At 36.4% G+C, this 19119-nt stretch overlaps 1 protein-coding gene across 6 annotated transcripts in view; it reads left to right on the top strand.

Annotated features, from left to right (window-relative positions):
• Window positions 1-19119, top strand: part of LOC128982912 (peptidoglycan-recognition protein LF-like) — a 175761-nt gene that overhangs the window by 98430 nt on the left and 58212 nt on the right. For all 6 annotated transcript variants that reach the window (XM_054402010.1, XM_054401985.1, XM_054401994.1 and 3 more), the window contains one exon: window positions 7961-8151. In XM_054402010.1, coding sequence (XP_054257985.1) covers window positions 8012-8151 — 140 coding nt within the window. In that variant the 5' untranslated portion in view covers window positions 7961-8011. The remainder of the gene's footprint in view (window positions 1-7960; window positions 8152-19119) is intronic.

Here is a 19119-nt window from a genome sequence, read left to right on the forward strand (position 1 = left end):
TTAGTCTTTTATCTATTACTAATCCTAAAAATTTAGTACTATCCTTAACTTCAATGGTTTTATTATTAAATTTAATAATCGGTCGACGTTGATTTCTGGTAGTTCGAGTTTGAAAATTTGATACTTGTTTTATCCACATTGAGATTTAGAGTTTGGGAGTAAAAAAAAATCATTTAAAACGCATATGTCTGATTTTGTTTTGCTTTCTAATTCTTCATTTGTTGAGGCTATGATTTTCAAATTGGTATTATCAACATACAAGCAGAGTTTACTTAAATTGCTAAGTTGCGGAAAATCTCTTAAATAAATAATGAATAAAAGAGGCCCCAGAATGGATCCCTGTGGAACCCCATATTTTAAGTCAGTGGTATAAGATTGATATGGAATTTTATAGTTTTTACGGTTATGATAGATAATTTCAACAATCTGTTTTCTGTGAGAGGGATAAGATTTAAGCAAATTTAAAGTAGTCCCCTCTATACCCAAGGTACTAAGCCTTGAAATTAATATATCATGGGATATTGAATCAAATGCTTTTTGCAGGTCTAAGAACAAATCCGCTACCTTAAATTTACCATCCAAACTATCAATGACCGATTCAATAAAATCAGTGGCCGCAGTTATAACTGACTTACCTCTGCGAAACCCATGTTGAAAGTTGTCAAACAGATTGTTTTTTCAAAAAATGTTACCAATTGATTATAAATTACTTTTTCATAAATCTTAGATATAGAGGGTAACAAAGCTATAGGTCGGTAATTTGACACCATTTGCCTGTCCCCCTTTTTAAAAAGTGGTTTTAATTTTGTAATTTTTAGCTTATCAGGAAATTTACCGGATATCAAAGAAGAATTAACTAGGTGGGTGATTGGTTTTAGTAAAAATGTCTTGACTTTTTTCAGGAGAACCACAGGAACATCATAGCCCATACTAAAAGAGTTCTTTAGACTATTAATAATTATATCTATTTCATTCTCATTAACAAAGCTGAATCGAAACCTTTTACTAAACTGAAATATTTCATTGTCTACCTGATTCTCAGACATTGGTTCAAAGTTAGACATTATACTAGTTACATTTGAAAAATATTCAATAAAACTGTTACAAATAAACACAGAGTCAGAATTCAACTTATTACCTACTTTTAAATTAATGTTTTGTACATTCTTAGATAATATTCCCACTTCTGAATTTATAATAGACCAAGAGGTTCTATTTACATTGTTTGATTTGTTAATTTTTGTTTTGTAATATTGCTTTTTTTAAATACTTCAATTTTGACCTGAATGTTTTAGGCCTATTTAATTTCCTAACTTTATAAAGTTTTACATTTAAACTCTCGGGCTGTGTGACTAAGATTAAAATTTTTTTGTTTTTATTCTTTTAACTCATTGCTAATTAAGTTAGGCTGTGTGTGCTGCCTTGACAGAGATTTAGGAAAACATATGTTAAAGTAATAACAAAATGTTTCATTAAATATTACTAGCTGTTACCCACGGGCTCCACCCCTTTACTACATAAGTATTAATAAAACTATTGATTGGTTAAGTTAAGCTGAAATAAACAAAGCAGAATACAGTAATGGTAGTACAAACAAATAATAACAGCTGAGGTATTTTTAACATTAGGTAAATGGAAAGTTCCCTTTGGAAAGCAATTACGACCTTATAGGGCAATTTATGAAATAATGGATAATTTTGCGCAAGGTTTCTCGTCATGACGAACATTTTAAGTATATGGTTTATGGGGGTGTGACTTGTAGTTTTCTCAAAAGTTCATGGATACTTTTGGCTTTATATATAGATTATACTTATTTTCCACTGGAGAGGCATAAAGATCTGCCCATGACTCACATTGAAGTAAGTTTTTAAACTGGTCAATTTGTGAGTCAGAGAATTTTCTTTTATACTCAAAATAACATTTTTGGGAAGAATGTTTAGTCACAGTATTTAAAATTTCCAGCATCTGACCATCATGGTCGGACAACTGAGTTTTGATGCCTGTTACTCTGTAATTATAAGGTTCCAAATTAGTAAAAATATTATCTATGGTAGATTGAGTAGATTCTGTGATTCTAGTTGGAAAGTCAATTAATGAAGAAAATCCATTTGCTCTCACAATATGTAATAAACTGTTCCAATTTCTATAATTTTTGTCAAGCATGTCAATATTAATATCGCCGATAAAAACTATGTATTTGTACTTTAAGTTGAGAACTTCAATTAAAATGTTAAACCTTCTAATAAACTCTGATTCGTTTTGCTTGATAGGATTTCTATAACAACCAATTAAAAGTAATTTATCCTTTGATAGAGCCTTTTGTATTTCAATTAAACAACATTCAAAAATTTGTTCTGAGATAAGATTTTGGATTTCTGGTGGCATGATAGTTTTACAATTTAGGAATGGCTTAGTTAGGATAACAACCCCTCCACCCCTTGACTTTTTTCGGCCAAAACTAGCACTAAGGCTGTATCCATTAATATTGAGTCTTTCTATTGTATCATTCGTCATTTTATGCTCTGTCAAGACAACAACGCTTGGATCTAGCTCAGATAAAGTTATTTCCAAAGAATCCAAAGATGACATTAGTCCCCTAATATTTTGATGAAAAATATTCAAACTAAAATTTTTTATGTTACAATTACTATGGACTGACTTAACATTAAAAAAAACTCTCAGACTCGTTTGACACACACACTTGATTCCACTGCACATTTCCCCAGCTCAACCGTTTCACCCCCAACAACTTCACACACAGCTGAATTCACCACAGGTAGTTGGCTGCTCTTAGAGTTGCTGGTGCTGTCGGAGGAAAAGCTCTCATCAGTGTGTGAAGCAGTGGCCGGATGGTCCGGAGTATCTCTTGATGCCATATGACAGTCAGACACCTCAATAGATCTTGTCTTCTCAAAACTGTTGTTAGGAATAGCTGCCCCCTCTTCAGTGGTGAGCAATTGAAATTGGCCTTCATTTTCTTTTGCAGTTGTACATTCAAATACATTTCTTGCAAATTGAATCATCAAGTAGGCAAGCTTCCTTTTTCCATTATTGTCGAGGTGCATACCATGGCATTTGAAGTGCTGTCTATCAAAGAGGTCAAAATCAATAATATGTATGTTGTTAATACGAGCAACCAACTCCCGGATGTAGTTATTTGCCAAAGCTATGTTGTAGTGTATGACATCATCAGAAGATTTACCGTAACGAGTAGGGATGGTTGTTATACATACTGGTCTGGTTTTACTAAGTTTTTTCAATTCACCTTCCATTTTATCATAAACAACACGAGGAGAGTTCACAGATAAATCATTTGTACCAGCCAGCAAAATTAAAGGTCTCTTCTGAGATTTAGCAGCTTGATTGTATATGAATTAAATTCCCGCTCCTGGTTTGACTAGCCCATCCATCAGGACTTTACCCTGGCTGCACTTAGCAACAATCTCTGGAACCCCTCTTCCTTGGCTCTACTTTGGCTTACTACTCTTCCTTCACCACTTCCTACGTCGCGGACCTGTTTCCTTCCCTTCCAATAGCATTTTAGGATTGCAGATACCTTAATCTAATCGTCATAAACAGTTCCCACACTCCAGACAGCTCGCCTTGACTACTTCCTTCACCACTTTCTACGTCACGGGCCTCAAGGTAGTGTCGTCATTTGATTATGATCCATACAGTTTCTGTTCTAATATCTGTGGAATAATGCTATCAGCTATTTCTTTATCTACTGCATTCAAAAGTCAACAGCTGATCATATACCTTTGTTTATGTGTCAAATACTGCTTCCATAAGGATTACATTGAAACTTTGATTCCCAGTGGGGCGGATTCCATAGAGACTTTTTTAACGCCATATAGATGTTGGCACTCACCGATATGGTCTCTATCACCATACAAAATTTGAAAACGATTGATTCAGCCGTGTAGGAGGAGTTTGCGTATTACGAAATGCATAAGAGTCGACGTATAAGAGCTTCGCTCAACTAGGTGGCGTTCGCAGAGGCATCCACAAAATTGAGCGGAGTCATCAAGGTTTCATATTATATTGTTTTTGTCTTACTGCAGTAAAAACAGTATTTTTTCATGCATGCGCTGCGGGTCTAAAGTAGCATTTTTAATATTTAGGGAGTAAAAATCGTTTTTAGCCTCTATGGAGTAAAAATCAGCTGTTGTCAACTCAGTTGTAAATTTCGATTGTAAACGATTGCATGTATCGAAAATATGTATCGATTTGTGCTTCGTAATCATTTTTAACATATTACAGTCTACAGTCTCTTCCCGTAGCATTTTAGCATTGCAGAGATACATTAATCCATTCCCAAATTCAACACTGCTCACATTTACTACTTCCTTCACCACACCCTACGTCGTGGACCTGTTTCCCTCTCTTCCCATAGCATTTTAGGATTGCAGATACATTAATGTAATTGCCAAAGACAGTTCCCACACTCTGCGCTGTTAACCTTACTACTTCCTTCACCATTTACTACGTCATTGGCCTGTTTCCTTCCTTTCTCATAGCATTTAAGTATTACAAATTCACTTATCCATCTGCTCAAACGGTTCCCCCACTCTGCACTGCCAGCCTTTACTACTTCCTTCACCACTTACGTCGTGGACCTGTATTCATCGCTTTCCATAGCATTTTAGTATTTTAGATACGTTAATCTAATTGCAACAAACATCCCCACTGTCCGTACTGCTAGACTTTACTACTTCTTTCACAATTTCCTATGTCTTGGGCAAGCTTCCATCCCTTCTCATAGCATTTCAGCATTGCAGATACATTAAAACTGCTACAAACGGTTTCCAGTTCCCACACTCCACACTGCTCACCTTACTACTTCTTTCACCTGTTCCTACGTTGCGAATCCGGATCTGTTTCCCTCTCTTTCCATAGCATTTTAAGATTGCAGATACCTGAATCTAATCGTCATAAACAGATCCCACACTCCGAACAGCTCGCCTTTACTACTTCCTTCGCCACTTCCCACATCGCGGACCTGTTTTCCTCCCTTCCCATAGCATTTTAGGATTGCAGATACCCTTATCTTATCGTCATAAACAGTTCCCACACTCCGGACAGCTCGCTTTGACTACTTCCTTCACCACTTCCTACGTCACGGGCCTGTTTCCCTCCCTTTCCCATAGCATTTTTGATTGCCCATACCCTTATCTAATCGTCATAATAGTTCCAACACTCCGGACAGCTCGCCTTGACTACTTCCTTCACCACTTCCTACGTCGCGGACCTGTTTCCCTCCCTTCCCATTACACTTAAAGATTGCAGATACCTTAATCTAATCGTCATAAACAGTTCCCGCACTCCGGACTACTCGCCTTGACTACTTCCTTCACCACTTCCTACGTCGCGGACCTGTTTTCCTCCCTTCCCATAGCATTTTAGGATTGCAGATACCCTAATCTAATCGTCATAAACAGTTTCCACACTCCAGACTGTTCACCTTTACTACTTCCTTGACCTCTTCATACGTCACGAACCTCAAGCTAGTGTCGTCATTTGATTATAGTACCTGGGGACCGAGCTTTGCTCGGGGAAAATCATTAGTTCACTCTGAAAGCACCGTAGTATTGGAGATACATAAATCCACACATCTACATCCTACACAATTTCCTACGTCATGGACCTGTTTCCCTCCATTCCATTGAATTTAAAGATTGCAGATACCTTAATCTAATCGTCATAAACAGTTCCCACACTCCGGACTACTCGCCTTGACTACTTCCTTCACCACTTCCTACGTCGCGGACCTGTTTCCCTCCCTTCCCATAGCATTTTAGGATTGCAAATACCTTTATCTAATCGTCATAAACAGTTCCCACACTCCGGACAGCTCACCTTGACTACTTCCTTCATCACTTCCTACGTCGCGGACCTGTTTTCCTCCCTTCCCGTAGCATTTTAGGTTTGCTGATACCTTAATCTAATTGTCATAAACATTTCCAACACTCCGGACAACTCGCCTAGACTACTTCCTTCACCACTTCCTACGTCGCGGACCTATTTTCCTCCCTTTCCATAGCATTTTAGGATTGCAAATACCTTAATCTAATCATCATAAACAGTTCCCACGCTCCAGACAGCTCGCCTTGACTACTTCCTTCGCCACTTCTTACGTCACGGACCTGTTTCCCTCCCTTCCCATAGCATTTTAGGATTGCCCATACCCTTATCTAATCGCCATAAACAGTTCCCTCACTCCTGACAGCTCGCCTTGACTACTTCCTTCACCACTTCTTACGTCGCGGACCTCTTTCCCTCCCTTCCCATAGCATTTTAGGATTGCCCATACCCTTATCTTATCGTCATAATAGTTCCAACACTCCGGACAGCTCGCCTTGACTACTTCCTTCACCACTTCCTACGTCGCGGACCTGTTTCCCCTCCCTTCCCATTGCACTTAAGGATTGCAGATACCTTAATCTAATCGTCATAAACAGTTCCCGCACTCCGGACTACTCGCCTTGACTACTTCCTTCACCACTTCCTACGTCGCGGACCTGTTTTCCTCCCTTCCCATAGCATTTTAGGATTGCAGATACCCTAATCTTATCGTCATAAACAGTCCTCACACTCCGGACTGCTCGCATTTACTACTTCCTTCATATCACTTCCTACCTCACGGACCTGTTTCCCTCTATTCCCATAACATTTTATGATTGACTTTACTACTTCCTTCACTACTTCCTACGTCACGGACCTGTTTCCTTCCCTTCCCATAGCATTTTAGGATTGCAGATACCTTAATGTATTCGTCATAAACAGATCCTAGACTTGGCACTGCTACCCTTGACTACAATGTATCGAGTAATCTTAAGTATAATCTTTGCTCAATATTAACAAGTGATGTTTTTCCTTTTGTACTGTATTTGTAATTTCCTAGTATACTGTGGGTAGTTGGCTTATAATGAACACATGCTAAAACTTCAAATCTTTTGTTTACTTTTTACTTGTTATTTAATTCAGCCAACATGGTTACCTAGCAACCCATAAGACTAATGTTAAGAAAATGTGATTTTCAGTTTCATTTTTCTACGGATTCCTGAGAGACTTTTTTAACGCCATATAGATGTTGGCACTCACCGATATGGTCTTTATCACCATGCAAAATTTGAAAACGATTGATTCAGCCGTCTAGGAGGAGTTTGCGTATTACGAAATGCATAAAAGTCGACGTATAAGAGCTATGATTAAACTGAATTAGTTGTATGGCATAACTTTGGGGGACCTTGAGAAAATCTATAACATTGAAATTCATGAACAATTTCAGGCTAAGACTCTAAGAAGAATTATTGCAGGGTGCACCCTGGTTCATATCAAACAATAAAATCTTTCAGAAAATATTTCAAAACTAGCTATCAGTTACCTAAAGAATAAATTACAAATCAAAAGTGATAAGTATCAAGCAAAACTCAAAAACCATTTTAACAGTCTGGCTGTTAAAATGCTGGACAATAGTGACTGAGTAAACAGAGTATAAAGTGTAGTTCATGTTTGGACCTAAAATACAGATTATTTGTTTGAAATGAATAATTCATTAACTATCATAGCAAGAGTTATTGATGGACAGGTGCTTGCATCCACCCACCTCTGTTAATCATTGATAAGATTTTTCTTATTGTTATGGAATTGAACAAATTGTAAAATAAATTCAAATATAAAAAAATAACTCTGATCTCAACAATACAATCACTGAGAATTTTAAATAATAAATCAATACTTTGAATCAGTTTTGGTAGCTGTTCTTGCTAACATTTCTTGCTTTAGGTAAATCTTTTGTAAAAGAGTAACTTGAGCCGCCTTTACTTGAGGCCAGTAGGCAGGCTGGTTACCTCAGTGCAGATGATCTGCCTGCCCATTCACCTTGTCTAAACATAGCTTTTGTAATATTTTATAGGAATTGAATTATGTTTACTTATAAAAGCTATTGTTATATCAGGTTTACAACAGAGAGGAGTGGAGGGGAAGAAGTCCCCGGGAGACTCCAGTCATGTACACTCCTGTCACAAAAGTGGTCCTCTCCAGGACTGAGACCGAACCTTGCTATACACACGAGGACTGTAGTTTACGGGTCAGAGAGATGCAGAATATCCACATGGATGAGGAAGGAGAGCCTGACATCAAATACCAGTAAATATATTTTAAGGTATTTTTGTAGTTATTTTATTAAAGTCTGAAAAAACAACTTTGTGGAAAATATTTTATATTTAATCATTATCATTATTACTTTACGACGGCAACTCCATAGATTAAAAATACTCCCTTATAATGATAAATGTAAACATTTAAAATAGAAAGCCCTCACTGACTCATTTGGCTGAAATTTGGTTTACTGTACTTGTTATTCAGGTTACAAATTAATAGGAAAATTGACAGTATTCGTAATGATTTTACCAAAGGGTTGCACTCAAGAATCCCTTCCAATGTCATCCTTATGGAAATTCAATTTTATATTTTTACCAAAAGAACTTATTTATAACGTCTCTTTTAAAATGTTTGTGTTTTAAAATTTTTACCAAAATTGAAATATTTTTAAGTTGATCGGTTTTTGTAACCAAATATACCTACTTCTAAAGTGTTCTGTGGTTGGATTTTATGTATTTTGATACTTCTTTTAAATACTACAGCTTATTTTTGTAAATTTTATTTTTTTGTGTAATTTATTTTTATATGATCTTTAGATTCGCATGTTTAGCTTATAATTATAATTTTTCTTTATTAAAAAAATACAGATCTTGGATTTATACCTAACTAGCAGAGTACCCGTCCTTCGTACGGGGTTGGCATATAAGTATAAAATGTTTATTGCAGTTATGCTCAAGCTTTCTGTTTGCAATGGGCAAGGACACAGTTTGATAACATTTGCTTCTTTATATTTAAGGTATACTATAGTATTACACATCAACCATAGCCATAATGTTCTACCACTAAAAAAATATCAAAAATTCGCAAAATATCACCAACTATTCATAAAATTAAAAACATAAACATAACTGTAATCAATCCTTCTTTGACAGTTCTCATTGCGTATCACAGTTTTTAATGCTTAGTTCAAATTATATTAGCTGTTTTCATAAATGCAAAAAAAAATTGTCCTGCACTCTGTTGGTAAATCCTATAACTTGTTAATGCTTTTGCATATCATAGAACAAACCTTTTTATTTGAAACAGCTGACTAAATTATTTTATTCCCTTTAAATATGAATAGGTACTCATAAGGTTAACATGGGGAACTACAGAGCCACTGGGGCGGAGCCCGAAAGGATTTTTGAGATAAGAATATGCCTATATGTTAATCGGGAATGTAAGCTATCATCATGCTAAATTTCAGCCCAATCCGTCCAGTAGTTAATGCGTGATTGATCTTCAAACAAACAAACAAACACCCAAACTTTCACATTTATAATATTAGTAAGATAAATGTACAAAATACCTTCTCTGTCACCTTTTTGGTAGCGTTTGGACACCTTCTCATTTGGAAAAAGATTTTTGCTCACTTTATGCTATCAGCTATTTAATCTATGGATGGTCCCCCAACAATTGTAACGGGTACAACACTAAACAACTTTTAAAGACTAAGATCATGGACTTATAGACCACAGTGATACACGATACAACTATATCCTTACCAATATTCAAAACCAAGAAATGCTTAAGCCGACAACAGACAGTTCAATGTAAATCAGTGAATTGATTGTCTGAATTGTGTTTGTCAGTTCAAAATTGTCCATGACACCATTGGCAATGTTTATGATCAATTCAATGCTTTAATATGGAAGCGAAGCCAAGGGGTTGTGATATCACTCACTCTTGTTTGGAGATCACTCCATCGTCGGATGCGTAGTCGTAGTACACTAAACTACATCACTTATTCATACTAAATAGTACATATACAACACAAAACACAACACGACACGAAAACATTAAAGCACGTGCAAGGCTAAAAAACTGAAGACCGACTGATCGAGATTTATCTTATCACTGCAAGAGGAGGTGGACGACTGGAACAGCTGATAACACGTGTACCAACTTAGCTGCTCAATGCATAGGCTTATGCTGTTTGATTTGTATTATTTTCTCAAAAACGAGGTTGGTTGATGAATTAGTCTGGATTAATAACTAAGTTAGGTTATTCGGCTGTTCTGGTGTAGATGTGGAAGTTTTCAATACAATTAAGTTTACGACCTTTGCTGCCAATAAGGAATATTTATAAACTATTGATTTCAGATTGGCCGTGGCAATATTATGGCAATGGTGGTATTCCTTTGTCATGGAGCTGACAACTTACATTGAAGGTTATTGCTAGTTCTGTAACTTCTGTAAGATGAATTACGTAACTAAATAATATAGTAACCTAGTAAAATAAACTATAGGTAGTCTACATTTCTCGCCTCAGGCATTTGTTCACGGATGTGATTGGGGCCCTTTTGCAGTCTAAGAATGACCCACAAGTCTCTGGTCAGGTATATGTCAGGGTGATGCCAACTTAATGCCTACCCCACTTTCTTCTGTTCTGTTCTGGGCCGTGATGCAACTGACTTTGGCCATGGCAGCAGTCAGAGTGTTGTCACTGTGTCGGGAAACTAGTCGGAAGGAGAGGTGGAGGCAATGTCAGAATTTGTCACTTAACCCTGCATCCGGTAACTACAAACATCAAGAATCAAGAATCAAGAATATTTATTTGCCATTCTTGTTGTATTGATGTTGTTGCCATTCTTTCCATTATTGTCGAGGTGCATACCATGGCGTGTGAAGTGCTGTCTATCAAAGAGGTCAAAATCAATAATATGTATGTTGTTAATACGAGCAACAGTGTTGATACTCTGTACTGGCAGGCCAATTTTTACTGTAGGCTATGTACATAGGTTACTTTAGAGCTGTATAAATTGTGTTCTACCATACATAAGTATCTTACATACTAAAAAAAACTTTTGTAAAACTTACGACAGCTAGCCCGGCCATACTACTGGATCGAATTACACGCAGTTGGTTGGTACCTACCAAATGAAAGATATTTTCCTGTAGATGTGCAGAATCCATTTATAAATTAAAATAGGCTCAAAAATAAGCACGAAAAATGAATTTGAAATAGAAAATACCCCCGCCGCAGCAAACCTGCAGACTAAGCGAATTTCAACATGTCTCATACATTTTTACTAAAATATTTCCATAAATAAGACATACAGTATTTATTTCCAATTCAAATAACATTAGATTTAACGAGTGCTTAGGTTTGCTGCTACGGGGAAGGTTGTTGTGAATAACTGAACCTTTTTAGAAAATAAGGCTTTAATAAACTTATATTCTTACATAGCTGGAAAGGTAAACAAATCTCTAATACAAAAAACAAGTAAGGCCAGGCGCACACAGGCGATTTTGAGTCGCGCAACAGTTGCCCGACTAAAATGTTCAACATTGTTTTAAATTGGAGTGCGCACACAAAGAAAACAGTCTGGGGACAGTCGCGCAACTGTTCCCGGACCCAATTTGCCAGCGACTGCTCTGCGACTGAATTGTTGCGGGACTATCGCTCCTGGTTTGGTATCCATTGAAACGAGTGTAGATGCGCACACATGCAACTAAATAGTCGCTGTGTCGCCCAGTCTCACCCCAGGAGTTCAACTACTCGTGGCCAGAACTGTCACTAGTGTTTGCTCACTTGTTGTTGTGTGTGTGAAGTTTTTAGAAAATTACATGTATGAGTGTGCGTGATGAGGATGTCGAACAATTATTTGATGAAGTTGAGAAGAGGTTGATACGAAATTGCTGGTCTCACAAGTGTTAACAGTTCATCAAAACTCCCGACACTCATTCTTGAATATTTGAAAAACTTCTCTGGGTGTTCTCTTAAGTCATTGTACAAAATGGAACTGTCCTTTCACAAGTCGCTCACTATATATGGGATGAACCACGAACCCAGTATCTTCTCTTTTTCTTTCGCACGCGAAACTTCAGCAACAAAGCACATACAACGGCTGTATCATTGAAATCCATTCGGAACGCTGTAACGAATGTATTTCCAACACGGTCTCAAACTAGATTCACGACTAAAAAGTTGCCTGTGTGCGCACTCCAGCTCAACTGTCGCTAGACTTCAGAGTCGCGGAGATTAGTCGGGCAACTGTTGCGCGACTCAAAATCGCCTGTGTGCGCCTGGCCTAAATAAATACTTCAGCTGATTACTAAGAACAGTAATTCATAACATTCTCCCCCTCAAAATTTAAACAATGTAATCAGCGAGGTAACTTGGTGGTTTTCTTGATCTTTTCGGCCTTTCTAGAGGTTGGTTTTCTTCAGAATCTTGTTCAGGAATGAAGTTCGGTTGATTATCATCATTTGGATAATCATCATGGTCTTGAATATCAAATGGAGTGACATTCTGTTCTGGATTCACATTTGGTTCTGGATTGATGTTCGGCTCTGGAATGTTATGTGGTTGTGATTCATCTGCCACCAGTTGAGGATTATCTTTTAGCGTTGGAAGGCCTTGGTTTTCTAGTAGACTTACATCCCCCCTTGGAGATAGGTGCTTGAGGGATACAGTTGACTTTCTTCCATCATTGTGTTTAACCAAGGCATAATGAGGATTAGCATCCATCAGCTCTACTTCCTCAACTAAAGGATCAAATTTTGATGGTCGAACATTTCTTTTTAAGAATATCGGTCCTGGTTTCATGAGCCAAGCTGGTAGTGAGGTGCCACTGAGGATGAATGAAAAACCTTTCATGTGGCGTACTGTTAGTCAAACTGTTAGTGGTGGCTATTCCTCTTTCATGAAGGTAGTCTCTGAGTTCTTTTGAAAGAAAAGATGTCCCTCTGTCTGAATGAATGTAGTTTGGCATTCCAAATATTGAAAATAGATTTTCTAAACAGCGAACCACTGTGTTTGAGGACATATCACTGCATGGATATGCAAAAGGGAAGCGTGCATATTCATCGTATTGTCAATAGATATCGATTTTGTGTGCAAGATGGCAAAGGACCCTTATTAAAATCTACATTAAGTCGCTCAAAAGGTTTTGTGGCCTTGATAAGGTGAGCATTTGTAGTTTTATAGAAACGAGGTTTAATCTCTGCACACATTGGGTATTTGTTTGTCATTGTTTTAACATCCTCAACCGAGTAAGGAAGGTTTTTACTTTTTACCCAGTGGTACATCCTAGTGATACCAGAGTGGCAAAGTGACTGGTGAAGTGCAAAAAGCTTGTCATCACAATTTATGTTTGTGACAGCTCCACAAACGCGTGAAAATGCATCTGCGGTGACGTTTCTTTACCTGGTCTGTACTGTATGTCAAAAGAATAAGGTGACAACTCAAGACGCCATTTAGTGATTTTCTTATTCTTTATTTTACTAGTATGCCGACTGTTGAACACAAACGACAAAGCCTGCTGATCGGCGATTAATAGAAAATGTCGCCCAATGAGGAAATGTCTCCACTTCTTTAGAGATTCGACTATGGCTAGGGCTTCCTTCTCAATAGACGAATGACGTTTTTCATAATCTGTCAATGTTTTTGAAAATAAAGCGACAGGTCTACCCTTTTGACTTAAAGTGGCAGCGATAGCGAAGTCTGATGCATCTGTTTCCAAAACTAATGGAGAATTATCATCAATCACGGTGAGTATTTATTTTCCTATGTCTTGTTTAATTTGTATTAATGTATTTGCAATACTTAAATTGTGTGGTAAGGGAGGGAAACAGGTCCACGACGTTGAAAGTGGTGAAGGAAGTAGTAAATATTTAAATGCTATGGGAAGGGAGGGAAACAGGTCCATGACATAGGAAGTGGTAAAGGAAGTAGTAAAGGCAAGCAGTGCTGAGTGTGGGAATCTTTTGTGAAATGTTGGATTAATGTATCTGAAATACTAAGACTGCTGTCAGAGTAATCTCATGATTTTCCCCGAGCAAAGCTTGTAGGTACCCAAGTATTAAGTAGAATACAACGCCGTAAATTTGAGCTCAAAATAACAGCTTGGTAAATATTTGAACAGTTGCCAATTTGACTCGGTTGTCCGTTTGAGTTTTGGTTTACGGCAATGTATGTTACTTCAAGGAAATGCATGTACAGTATTAAAATTTTACTTACTTTGTTGAAATTAAATCTTATATATTAAAAAACTTTTGCAAAACTTATGACAGCAAGCCTGATCATACTACTGGACTGAATTACACCTGGGGCTTGTACCAAAAGGTCCAAAAGAAAGGTAATTGGTCCTAGAACTACAATTCAGTGAACTATACCCAAACTATTTTTTTTTTTTTTTTTTAGTACACAGGGAAGTGCTTGAGAAACGGTGACTTACAAATTCAGTTCTGGCGAAGAAGTGTATGACTTGATGTTTAATGGCAATGTTGACTCGGGTCATTACAGCGTTATAAAACTTCATCACAATCCCCAGGGCGTGAAAAGTACAAAAAGTAAAAGAAAAGGTAAAAATTCATTAACTGTGTGTAAAGACACAACCATATTGAAAAAAACACGTAGAGAACCATCGAACTAAAAAAGTAAATTACAGTTAAATGTGCTCTGGAAGTCCCTAGAAAAAAACACCGACTCTTTTGAATTGGGGTCGTTAAATTAGATTTGTCACTACTGCAAATCTAAGAATTTTGAGTCATAACAGCCTGCAGGGACACAAATATATTCTCCTTATGTTGTCACAATGGGAAGGTAAAATTAGCTCCTTATCAACATTCTGTGTTAATGGAACATCTTATTAACAACCATATTGAAAAAAACACGTAGAGAACCATCAAACTAAAAAAGTAAATTACAGTTAAATGTGCTCTGGAAGTCCCTAGAAAAAAAAACCGACTCTTTTTGAATTGGGGTCGTTAAATTAGATTTGTCACTACTGCAAATCTAAGAATTTCGAGTCATAACAGCCTGCAGGGACACAAATATATTCTCCTTATGTTGTCACAATGGGAAGGTAAAATTAGCTCCTTATCAACATTCTGAGTTAATGGAACATCTTATTAACGAGGTTACATTGACTATAAAGAAATAGTGCAGTAGAAATAATTGAAAATATAGCTTAAGGTGGAACTAATTGCAACACAAATGTTTCTTGCTGTGAATGGTAGGTAGTATGCTTCTACTCAACATACTAAAAATATACATCCGTACTGTGGCGCAAAATAAGTTTTTTGGCCGCCATCTTGAAAAAAAGTCAAAATTTTAATATTCGTAAAAATAACTTGTTGGGTATCAAATTATAGGAAATATAATGCTGAAAAATGTTATAATAGTGGTTATAAGCACTATTTAGAAATACGATCGTAGTACAAAATACCCCCGCTGCAGCAAACCTGCAGACTAAACGAATTTCCATTTGTCTTAATTGATTTTCAATTAAATCTAGAGTTCTACTGGGCCGATTTTATTAACTAATGGGTCATTGGAAAGCAATTCGTGTAGATTTTCAAATACTTATGAAAGTTTGATTTTTTCAGATTTGCTAGGTCAAACCCGTCAACGGTTGAGGTTGCAAGCAAGATCTTTTTAACTATAAATCGATGATAGATAACTCCATTTTTTAACAATTTGGGTCGTTTATGATTTAGCAGTGTGCTTTAGGTACTTCCGATCTCAATAATCAATAATTTCAATGGAATCTGGTATTTCATTGAAGATTTTTAGATAAAAACATATAGGACAATGTAACTACTGGAATACATTTTTAATTGAAGTTAAAATTGAAAAAAATCCAATTTAATTATTTTTCTAGGGTAATACATTTGATAAATTAATGATGACAAATATGTGCTTGCATAGCTTTGAGACCAAAATTATGAAAATCGGTCCGGTAGAAGAGCCAAAAGAACTCGAAAAAAAAAACAAATTTAACTCCCGTAAGTAATGTACAGGGAGGCAGTTTGTGCACAACTCAAAATATACGTCAAAATGAGTGCTGATGCTTAATAGCAAATCTATGGTGCGTCCATAGCTTTAGTAAAGCCGGATATACACTATGTAGCAAAACCTGCTATATAACTTTTGCTATATAACATTGCTATATAACTTTTGCTATATTAACAATTTACAGACAATTTTAGTGATTCTGGTGATCGTGCTATATGTTATATGTAGCACAACCTCATTCGCATTCCGTATCGAAATGTGCGCTGAAGAGACATTGTTCGTGGCAGCTATCGCGGTGATCTTGGAAGTCAGAGAGAGAGAGAGAGAGACGGAAGCGAAGGTTTTTAGCAAGTTTTAGGTTCGACCGCTTCTTGCTTCGAGAAATAAGTACAGTGTAGCAGATTTATTACGGAACCTTAATGATGACGTATACGCTGACAGTCCATGATTAAAACGGGAAATAAGGCTTCAAAAACGTTTTACGTATGACCACAACGCCAGTTGTCCACGGAACAGTTCAATTAACTTTATAATTGCATCCCGATCCTACGCAATGTCACTTTCCGTTTCCAGTCCTTCCATCGTAAACAAAGATCGCTGAGCAAAACTGTTTGCACCCAGGAGGCTACAACTGTGAACTTTGTGCACTAAATGCTACATATAGCAGATGAAAAATATATGTACATCATTGCTACACATGGAAATGTTAGATGTAGCACGTATTTCTTTTGATATTTACCGACTCCCGATGGATAGAACAATTTTAGCTATTAGCAGGATATGCTACATATAGCAGTGTTTTATAGCACTTTTGTAAAGTTTTTCTACTTTTAGCAAATGCTATATAACATTGCTAATATGTTACACAAATCTGCTATATAGCAGGTTTAGCTACATAGTGTAAACCCGGTTAAAGGCCAAAATTATGAAAATCGGTCTGGTAGAAGAGCTAACCCGACTTGGAAAAGAAAAACCAATTATTTTTATAGATGGCAATAATTGATTTACCAGTATGCATACTCTAATCGTACGAAAAATGAGTTAATAATTTAACAGCTTATTGTTATATTGTTATTTAATTGATTTTTCTTTGATTAAATATTGTTGTTAACAATTTGCATTTGTGTTTAAAGTGTGTTTCTTATGTTAAGTGTGTGATTCTAATGTTATGAGCTTAATCTGTACCAAATATTAGTGAGCAAAGTGGTGTAAGGATTTCATAACCATTATTTTACTATTTTTTATTTGACCGTTGTATTTAACCACAATGGGCTCTGTTGCTAGTCTATTAAATAAATAACATTATGTTTAACGAAACGAGTACCAAGGTTTGCTGCAACAAGGAAACTAATTAAGTGTGTTTTTAGTAAAATATTAATTGTTTAGGATAAAATAAATAGATCTGCAGTTTTATCAAAATATATCCATAAACAAGGAAACTACAACTTTTTCCTACAGTTACCTAACAATGTACATGTTCTCTCACTGATTTGAGAAAGCAAAGTGGCCAATTCGCTCATCAGTGGTTCAATTATTTTGCCAGATTGATGGCAACGTGAAGGCACGAAATAGTGAGCGTAACATGCAGGCAACGTCGTATGCGCGCGAAATACGTTGGCAGCACTGGCTGTAAATCAGCTGGTCAGCTGTTGTACTGTTGTATTTGTCACTTCACATTAACACGTTCGCTACTGAGCGTCGCATATATGCGACGCCGCGGTCATTGCCACAGACCGAGGTATACATTTGAATCTTACACATAGACCGTCTGTCACTTGGATCAGTGCACACAGACCACGGGCGAAAACCTGTAAAACAGTGATCATTTACATTGTAATACGCTACAATCGTGTTTGTAAATAAATTATTCTTGTTTTTTGTATTTTTTATAACCTTTAGTAATGTCGCATATTTGCGACGCCCGGTCTACAGCGAAGACAATAGTGAAAATTATCATAGTTTTCTTGAAATAGACTAAACGTCGCATATATGCGACAGTTCATTTTTTTGTGTTTTAAGGTGAAAGTAAGTAAAAAATAAACAGGTTATTCAACAACAGTTTATAACTGAACAAATATAAAAGCTAAATAGGATAATGCAGCATACATACTGCACACATACATACAGTGATGCAGAAAAGTAAAGACCCGTTTTTCCAACTATTATATGACGTCACCAATCATCATATCCACAGACCAAGCGACGCAGTTGTGCGTCAGACATCTCTGTAGACCACTGCAGGGAATTCAGTGCCTTCAAATAGACCACTACAAAGATATAAGCATTTTAATAACATTAGAACCCCGACTCAAATATGCGTCGGCAGTCTATTTTAATGTGACTAGCCGTCGCATATATGCGACGGCAGTCTATGGGTGGAAACCGGCCGTCGCATATGTGCGTCGCTGGTCCATGTGAATGGAAAATTTCGTACTATTGCAGTAGCGAACGTGTTAAATGTTATATTAAAAGTTCATTTCTGTGTAAAAATAGGTTATGTTTCTTCACAAATTTATTTGTTTTATGGTTAATGGTTTATGGTAACTGTAAGAAAAGTATAATGTGCAACTCGAGTTCAAAGTACAATTGCCTCACTCGAGAAACCATTCCTCACTCGCCTACGGCTCGTGAGTAAGGATTTCTCTCGAGTGAGTCAATTGCTCACTTTTCTCACTAGTTGCACAAATAACTATTTACCATATTCTCCGTAAGAATAACATGGGGATTTTAAATTTCAATTTGTTTGAATTTTCCTGGTTACCAATAATTACAAAAACCCTTTGATATACTAAACTATTTGTTTTTTTAAGCTCTTACAAAAGATCTAGAGAGATTTTGGGAAATTTTACGTTTTAAGGGTCAAAAATGGAAAAACAAATTTTAAAAGTATAAAATAACTTATAAATAAAAAAACTTTTCAAATGCCATTATCAAATACTTATCAAATGACTTTTTTTAAATGGCGGCCAAAAAACCGTATTTTGCGTAACAGTACAAATGTATATTTTTAGTATGTTTTTTAGAAGTGTATTACCTACCATTTCTAACTGGAATAATTTATGTTGCAATTAGTTCCACCTCAAACACTATTTCTACTGCACTAAAAGTATTAAGTATCAAAAGAAACAAAAAAACTTTCAAAACACTATTTTAATAATACATTTGCAGTGGCGAGTTCTAAGTCTCACTTAGATGAATCAACATCATTCTGGTAGTCTATATAATTTTAA

This window comes from Macrosteles quadrilineatus, unplaced genomic scaffold (assembly GCF_028750875.1).
Source record: "Macrosteles quadrilineatus isolate MER2022 unplaced genomic scaffold, UCM_ALF_1.0 Scaffold_1__1_contigs__length_201487025, whole genome shotgun sequence".
NCBI lineage: Eukaryota > Metazoa > Arthropoda > Insecta > Hemiptera > Cicadellidae > Macrosteles > Macrosteles quadrilineatus.